The sequence below is a fragment of the Echinops telfairi genome, unplaced genomic scaffold (genome assembly GCF_000313985.2).
Source record: "Echinops telfairi isolate 266 unplaced genomic scaffold, ASM31398v2 ScPeMD7_16;HRSCAF=60, whole genome shotgun sequence".
Lineage (NCBI taxonomy): Eukaryota > Metazoa > Chordata > Mammalia > Afrosoricida > Tenrecidae > Echinops > Echinops telfairi.
The window spans coordinates 3,938,136-3,947,232 of NW_022103913.1; the positions used below are offsets into that span (position 1 = coordinate 3,938,136).

Sequence of the window (9,097 nt, forward strand, 5' to 3'; positions counted from 1 at the left end):
GACTGTAACTCTTTATAGGAGTAGAAAGCCTCATCTTTCTCCAGTCCTGTTGGCATAGTGGTTACAAATTGGGCTGCCAGCTACTCTACAGTAAAGATGGGGCTTTTACTCCTGTAAACTCCCAGGGGCAAGTCTGCCCATTCTTTAGGGTCACTGTGAATTGGCATTGACTCGATGGCAGTGAGTTTGGTTTGAGTTTTTGCCTCCAGTAGAGTGGTTGGTACATTTGTACTGCCTTCATGGTTAGCAGCCCAGTATTTAACCCAAGACACCACCAGAGCTCCTTTGTGTGTACCCACAAGTGTGTGTGTAATCTAGACACGACTATTGCAATAAGACTATTGTAATAAGACAACTGAGTGCAGTTTTAGCCTTTGGGGAGGTTCTTTTTGTCCTTAGAATATTTTCTATTATAAATATGTAGTCAGAATAATGTGTTTTAATATTTTTCTCTATAGATATGCCAGCAACTTTAAATTCATTTGTTTAACATTTTTAGGGCTTGCATTTTCCCTCTCATTTAATTTAAAAATCATGTATAATATATACTGTTCCAAATTTAAATGTGTTTAAAAGGCTGCATTCAGAGTAATCTAACTTCTATTCCTGACTTTTATAAATATCCATCTATATTAGTTTTTATATATTCTTCCTATAAAGACTATAAACAAATGCACATATACTCATAGAAATTATTCCTATTAACTTACAATATAGTGTATACCATAGACTTGGTACCTGGTTTTTATAAACGCTGGAGTTCACTGTGTTTGGTTTTATACTGTTGATCTTTATTTCTTTTTTACATTTGTCTTTTAATCTGTTGTTTGAATATATAATTTTTTTTCTCTAATATATTATTGATGGGGCTCAAATAACAGAAGTAATGTGACCGTTGATTTTGTGTTTTCCATAGGGCTTGGGACTGCTTTGTTCGTTGCCTAGATCATGCTTATCTAGGCTCCCTTCTCAGTCATGTGATAGTAGCTTTGTTACCTCTCATACACGTTCAGCCTAAAGAAACTGCTGCCATATTTCACTACCTCATCATTGAAAACAGGTATTGTTATCTGAAATTAATGATAAAGATACAACTGTTTATTAGTGTAGTTTTGTCTCCGATTGTATTGTTGCTATTGTGGAACTCTTCTTATCCCTGTTAATTTAGAGTCCATCAGTAAACAAAAATTATTGACATGCTTTAAGTCAGTACATAATGAACTAATTTTGTTTCTATGTGGGCATTTACTTCATGATACTTATATTTACACTAAAAATTTAATTGTTCAATAGTTCAAAATAATTTGTCATTAAACCTGAAAGAGTAAGCTAAATTAGCTTTTTCACAATTAAAGGCAGTAGAATAGAATTTAAAATATTAAAGGTTATTTACTTGCTTTCTACAGTTTACTTCAGTTGATGAAACCCTTATTGTTTTATTGCTAGTTTTTAACTAGTCTTTCTTCCTTTAAGCATTTATCCCATTCATACTGTTGTTCGGATGGTCTCTTAAAAGCATGGCAATCTGTGTCTTTCCAGTAGTGTCGGGATAGTCTGTGGATCTCCACTTTATCACTGGTGAATTCCAAGTGGGTTATGTAGCTCCGCATTCAACACTTTGCAGAATGGCCATATTTTATTTCCTGAAATCTTTCCTCATGATTTTATAACTAGGCTAGACACTAGGTGAAAGCCAGTCTCGGCTACTGCTAAAATATGAAGTATACCTTCGCATTTTTTTTTCCTTCTCCAGTCTGTTTTTTAGGCTAGAATGTGCCTAAAAATACTTTTAAAAATAACTTCCATTTTTCTACTTAGCATTTATATATTACAGTTCTTTTCTGCTTCTGAAAAGTTAAGGTTTAAGTTCTCTGTTTTAATTATCCATTTGCTATTACTACTCCCATTAATCAGGTCCAATAATTTTCCAATCAGGGAAAAAGTACAGAAAGAAAGGTTCAATGAAAATAGATGTATTTTTAATAATATATAAAGAATCACATGATCATTTTTATTTATTATTATGCAAATATAGCCATTTTAATTTATTATAGGAGAATCATTTCTCTATTTTTTCCATAGCCTCAAAAAAAGCCTTTTTAACCAACTTCTACATAGAAAACCTTATGCTCCATGAGTAGAATTATTTTTGCACCCCCAGTTATCTCTAGCCCAGTGTTTCACACAGAACACAGCACATTGTAGTAGTTACTTAATACTTAGTTGGGTTTGAGTTAATGAAGACTAGATTTTAGAAGTGTTATCTTTGGACTTAGATTGTGCAATCAAACTTGAACTCAACTAGACAATTCTTCTGCTTTTGTCCATGATCACTGAGAGGTAGGGGGTTTGACTTTCCCTTCATTCCATGTAGTCCCTGAGCTGCTCTCTGTCCCATGTCATACCCATATTCTTGGCCATTCTTCTTACATGGTGACGCCATACTCTCGAGAACACAAATCCAGAAGCTACAAAGTCTTTCTAAGGCATAGATCCCAATCTAGCACAGCATCTTTTTTTGCCACATTCTATCTGTTAGAGTTAGTCATACACTAAGCTCAGATTGAAAAGTACTGAGAAGCGTGCTGTTTTGACAGCCATTAATATAGCCAGCTATCACAGAATGATCTTCTTAGATTTGGTTATTTGTCTTTATTAGCTGAACATTCTAGAGGTGATCAGGAGGAGTACTTCACCAATGAACTCTCATAGAAATAAATTGGCCTCAGTTTCAGGCTCTACTGTCCATTTTTTATATTCATATAATTTACAAATAATTATTTCTTTCACATAACTATTAGGGATGCTGTGCAAGACTTTCTTCATGAAATATATTTTTTACCTGATCATCCAGAACTAAAAACAATAAAGGCAGTTCTCCAGGAATACAGAAAGGTATTTAATTTTTAATTTATGGTTTAGAAGTTTATGGATATAAAATTATTCCCAGGTTTCAAAACATTAAATAGTCATATCTAGGGATAAGATTTTGCTGGTAAATTCCTGATGACTAGATAATCCTATAATGAATTCATATTTTTTGTGGGGACATTTTAGCATTCAGTTTAAAGATGTAAAAGCATTAAAATAGAATAGAGTCAAGAATAGAGTTCTTCTTCCTTTGCTACTCAGGTCAACATGTCCTTGCAGCTCCCAGAAACAAAAGCTACCACAGCTGTACGCCCTTAAAAGGATGAAAAGCTCCCCAGTGGATTCTAGTTATGTCGTGCTACAAACGGTGATATGTGATATGTAGCTATCAGAGCTGAGGGATTCCTGAGCTGTAGAAGGGCAATGATATGTAGTTCTAATACTTTTAAGTCCAACAACCTCTCTGAAATTGTGAAAATATTAACAGGGACTTCATTAATACTTTAAAATAGAAAGTACAATACCCAACCTTGGGTCAGAATAGTAGAGGTATTGACTACAGAGCCCAAGGCTAGGCTGAAGGCTTTTTTTCTTATTCTATTGATAATCATCAAAGTCATAAGAAAGTAATAAAAGTAAGAAGTGAATTATTTGCCTTCTCCATAGACCTCACGTCAGGGTATTATGTGGCCCTTTGTAAGTTAAGGGACACATCTCCTAATCAAGATTAATTTTAGATAAGTGAAATCTTAGTTAGCTGGCATCAAATTTCATTCTCATATGAGTGATTTTAGAATAGGATCCTGTTCTATGATAATTACCAAAGATGACATGAAGGAAAGGATGGAACTTTTATTATTTTGTGGTAACTCTTAATTGGGATGTCATTTAAGTACTGAGGCCTTCATAAATGTTTCCTGAAATAGTTACATAATAAGCTATCTCCCTGTTCTATTTGTATAGGAGACTTCTGAGAGCACTGATCTTCAAACAACTCTTCAGCTTTCCATGAAAGCAATCCAACATGAAAATGTAGACGTTCGTATTCATGCTCTTACCAGCTTGAAGGAAACTTTGTATAAAAATCAGGTATACTAAGATGACTTAATTAAAGCTATGAAGAAAAAAGGTCGAAGGTTTGAAGAAGACAGATTGGAATTCTTGTTTGGGATTTAGTAGATAGAGTAGAAAGTGAATCTTTATTTTACCTAGATTGTCAATTCTGACTGAGAATCAGTATTCCAGGAGATGGCCTTTAAGGCTAACCAGGAGAGAATTATGGTGTTTGTTTATTGAAGGGTAATTTGATCATTGATGTTTTAGATTATTGCATTTTCCTTGAGTAAAAGTATATGTGTTTGTACAGCAACACTTTATGTTAGTCTTCTCACATCATTTTAAATAAATATCTGGTATAAAGCGCCAATAATGTTTTACACTGTACATTTTGAGTGAATTATTTCTTTGTTCTCGAGTTCACTTTTCAAGTGTCCTCTTTCATGAGACCAGTGAACTTTAGTCTGTTCCTTGGCAATATAATGTAAGAGTGAAAATTTTAAGGGCACTGAAGAAATAAGAGATTAAAACCAAAGACATACCAAATCTACCTTGTACACTCTAGTTGAAGAAAATATACTAGCTTGTAGAAGTTATGAATAAATTTGATCTGCGATCATTTTTAAAATGCTTCATTCTACTTTTGTTCTAGGAAAAAGTGATAAAATATGCAACTGACAGTGAAACAGTAGAACCTGTTATTTCACGGCTGGTGACGGTGCTTTTGAAAGGCTGCCAAGATGCAAATTCTCAAGCCCGATTGCTCTGTGGGGAATGTTTAGGGGAGCTGGGAGCAATAGATCCAGGTCGACTAGATTTCTCAACAACTGAAACCCAAGGGAAAGATTTTACCTTTGTGGTAAGTAATGATAATGTGGAATTTAAAGAATAGTTCTCTGTGCTGTGCGGTTTTGTATTTCATATATATATTTACAAAATGCCCAGGTTACCATATTGATTACTTGTTTGAAATCTGAGTAAAGCAAAGACACCAAGTGAAACAGCAGAACTTCCCATGGATCCATGCACACTCTGACTCTTAAGAAGGGATATGCTCAAATCATTTCTTGGAGCTACAAAGATGGCCACAGCTTTGCAGAATGTAATTTAGGAAATGCTATCTATATAATGTTCTTTTTTATGAGTTAACAGCTCTCATATCAAACTCCTTTAGCTGTCCTGTGAGATTTAGACCTGGGCTTCTATTTTAGAATACAACATATGAAGGATTTTTTGTTGTTGTTATGTTATTTGTATTTTTTTAAATGTAAACTTGATTATTTTATTTGTGTTTAACAAATAAATGACTTTATATTGATCATGCCAAAAAAAAAAAAAAAAAAGCCATTCATTCCTGCTGCCCCTGAAGCCCTGAAATAAATATGGGGATATGGCATCAAGTGTGAATACACAGCTGTGGCACAGAGGGAGCCCCTCCCCCACCCCCATTCCGCAATCCAGGGTGACAAGAGCGTGAGGACTTGTTCCTGTGGATGTTGGCTGAGCCACTGTGAGGCCACCTTCAATTTGTCCAAGAAGTTGTCCAGGGCCGGGATGCCTTCCTTCAAGTCTTTGCGCTTGTGTGTCTCAGCCATCCCCTGACTGGGCCAGCTGGTGTTGTCAAAGGGATTCCTGGGCAGGAAGGCTTGGTCACCCGTATTAGACCTCGGGTCAGCTGTGAAGCTGAAGGACTCGTTGATGAACAGAGGTAGGGCTTCACAGCAAACATGGGGGTGCCATGCCAGCCATCTGGGACTCCTCGAAGATGTGGCCCTGCTTCCTGTTCAGGACGCTGTAGATGCCACTGACCATTTGTTCAGGACATTTCATCTCCACAAGGTAGATGCGCTCCATAAGGTGCGGCTGGGCTGTATGAACACTTTCGGGTAGAGGCAGCGCCGGGCGGGGGATGTTCTGGCCACCTCTGTGGTGGATGGCATCGGTGTGCAGAGCCACATGGACATCAAAGAGCGAGCACACCCTTCATGTTCTCACAAAGCGCCCCTCCTTAGTTGCGTACTGGAAGCCAGCCACCATGCCGTCCTTGATCTCATTGAAGTACTTCACACCCTTGATGATGTCAGTCAGGATATTGGGGCTGGTGCCATTGGGCCGAGGCACCAGATCTTGTAGACCTCAGCCACCTCCCACTCGTACTTACCTGCTAGGTAGTGAACCCGCTGCTTCAGCTCCTGGTGCCGACACCTTACCCTTGTCGATATCTTTGCCCAGGCCATTGGGGAAGGCCTGCACTTCATGTATAGCGGGTTGTGCTTCTTGGGGGACTTGGACAGGCAGAGTGCGCTGGACTCCTTGCTGACCGTATCAGAGTATGAGACTACCGGATATGAATTTCTTGATAGGGATTCAGGTATGGTTTTTCTCCAGGTCGTTGAGGTAGATTTCCAGGTGCAGCTCGCCACCTTTTATGTGGCGATAATGTGCTTGCCAGACTCCTCAATGATATCACTGTACCGTGGGATCAGACTTGGCCCGCCGCTTCTGGCCCGCCACCTCTGGCCTGCCACCAGCTTAGGCAAGTTGGCGGGGTTCTTGGCCTCCTCGGCCACCCTGACCATGAGGCTCACGCTGAATTTCATCACACACGTTGTGGGCATGCTCAAAGTTGGTGATGGTGCCCACCATCACCAAGAACTGGACGACACCAATCAGGTCCACAGTATTCCCGCACGGCACATCCTCAATGGACTCCATGTATCAACCCATTATCAGGATGGTCCCCTGATGGGCTCCCAGTAGGGGTCCTCCTTGCCTGGGGTATAGCTGGGCCCCTTGGTCTGGACCTTCAGATCGGTGGACACCAGTCCCAAAAGGATATGCCTAAAAGTAGAAGCGACTCTTGTTGGAGGTTGGCATCATCTTGGGAATGTACATCATAAGGGGTCCTTTGGGGTCACAACTCTTAACAAAGCCTTGTCTGGGGATGCCTTGTAGAGTAGCTTACAGTGGTACTTCTGGGCTCTCGCGGGCAAAGGCAGGTGGATGGTGATCATCAAACGTTGAAAGACAACATTTTAGAACTAGCCTTTTTAAAAAGCCTCATTCTTATTTGTGGAACATTTTCTTGTGGTTTAGGTGAACGTTTACAAAGTAAAGTAGTTTCCCATCCAACAGCTTATACTTAGATTGTTTCGTGACTTTGGTTTCAATGCCCTTCATATAGCAGCACTCTCCCCTTGTGTACTCCGGTACCCTGTTCCCATTTGTCTGGATTTCCTGCCTTCTGAATTTTGCTTTGGGGCAAATACTCTCCTTTTGGTTTCACATAGTTGAACTTTCCTGAGGAACATATTCCTCATGAGCATTATTGTTAATTTTATTGTTATTAGCAGCCTATTGTTATTACCTAACCTATGCACAACAGAGCAAACCATTGTCCAGACCTGTGCCATCTTCACAATTGTTTTATGCTTGGGCCCATTATGGCAGCCACTGTGTCAGTCCCTCTCGTTGAGGACCTTCCTCTATTTGCTGCCCCTCCACTTTACCAAACATGATGGCCTCCAGGGACTGGTCCAAACGATGTAAGATGAAGCCCTGGCATTCTTGCTTCTAAAGAGCACTCTGGCTGTACTTCTCCCAAGACAGATCAGTTTGCCCCTTTAGCAGTCCATGGTATTCTCCAGCACCATAATGCAAACGCATTGATTCTTCTCCGGTCTTCGTTCTTCAGTGTGTCCAACTTTCATATGCATACGAGGCACTGGACAATACCATGATTTGGTCAGGCATACCCAAGTCCTCAAAGTAGCATCCTTGCTTTTCAATACTCTAAAGAGGTCATTTACCTAATAGAACACATCTTTGATCTCTTGGCTGCTCTGTCCATGAACATTGATTATAAATCCAAGCAAGATAAAATCCTTGATAACTTTAACTTTTTTCCTATTTATCATTATGTTACCTATTGGTCCAATTCTGAGGATTTTGGTCATCTTTACATTGAGTTGTAATCTATACTGAAGGCTACAATCCTTGATCTTCATCAGCAAGGCTTTCTCATTTTCAGCAAGCAGGATCATGTCGTCTGCATATCTCAGGTTAATAAGGCTTACTCCAATTCTGTTGTCACATCCTTCACATAATCCAGCTTCTCAGATTACTTGCTCAGCATATAGATTGAGTAAGTATGATGAAAGGATACAACTCTGACACCTTTCCTGATTTTAAAGCATGCAGTATTCTTTTGTTCTTTTCTGACAACTCCCTCTTAATCCTTGCACCAGTTCTGAATGAGCACAATGAAGTGTTCTGGAATACCCATTCTTCTCAAGGTTAGTCATAGTTATGGTCAATACAGTTGAGAACCTTAGCATAGTCAATAAAACACAAACATCTTTCTGTTTTTCTTTGCCTTGAGCCTAGCTCCATCTGACATCAGCAATGATATCTCTTGTTCCGCATCCTCTTCTGAATCTGGCTTGAATCTCTAGCAGCTGTCTGTATTGGTGCAATCGTTGTTGGATGATTTTCGGCAAAATTTTACTTGTGTGTCATATCAATGATATTGTTTGATAGTTTGAACATTCTATTGGGTCACCTTTCTTTGGAATGGATCTCTTCCAGTCAGCTGGCCAAGTAACTATCTTCCAAATTTCCTAGCATAGCTGAGTGAGTGCTTTAAGTGCTTCTTCACCTTGCCTGAAACATTTCAATTGATATCCCATCAATTCTTGGAGCCTTGTTTTTGACTAATGCTTATAGTTCTGTTTAAACTTCTTCCTTCACCATTGGTCTTTCTGACATGCTACTGTCTGAAATGTACACTAGTTGTTGTAGGTACAATGGTATTTTCCATCATCTTTTGATACTTCCTGTAAAATTCAATATTTTCCCCATAGAATTCAATATCGCAGCTCGTGTCTTGAATTATTTCTTGAGTTCTTTCAGTTTAGGATATGCTGAGTGCATTCTTCCTTTCTGGTTTTCTAATTCTCGGTCTTTGCACATTTCATTATAATATTTGTCTTCGTCTTATGGAGCTGCCCTTTGGAATTTTCTATTCAGCTCGTTGGCTTCTTCATTTCTTCCATTTGCTGTAGTTATTCTACTAAGAGCAAGTTTCAAAGCCTGTTCTGATAACCACTTTGAACTTTTTTTTCCTACATTTTTTTTTCTTCTTTTTTTTACTTTTTTTTTTTTTTTTTTA

At 38.7% G+C, this 9,097-nt stretch overlaps 1 protein-coding gene and 1 pseudogene across 1 annotated transcript in view; one reads left to right on the forward strand and one right to left on the reverse strand.

The window, feature by feature from the left end:
• ATR (ATR serine/threonine kinase) overlaps positions 1 to 9,097 on the forward strand; it is a 135,630-nt gene that overhangs the window by 48,693 nt on the left and 77,840 nt on the right. The window contains exons 19-22 of the mRNA XM_004712069.3: positions 917 to 1,060; positions 2,802 to 2,895; positions 3,835 to 3,960; positions 4,580 to 4,786. Coding sequence (XP_004712126.1) covers positions 917 to 1,060; positions 2,802 to 2,895; positions 3,835 to 3,960; positions 4,580 to 4,786 — 571 coding nt within the window. The remainder of the gene's footprint in view (positions 1 to 916; positions 1,061 to 2,801; positions 2,896 to 3,834; positions 3,961 to 4,579; positions 4,787 to 9,097) is intronic.
• LOC105979478 lies at positions 4,858 to 6,941 on the reverse strand (annotated as a pseudogene).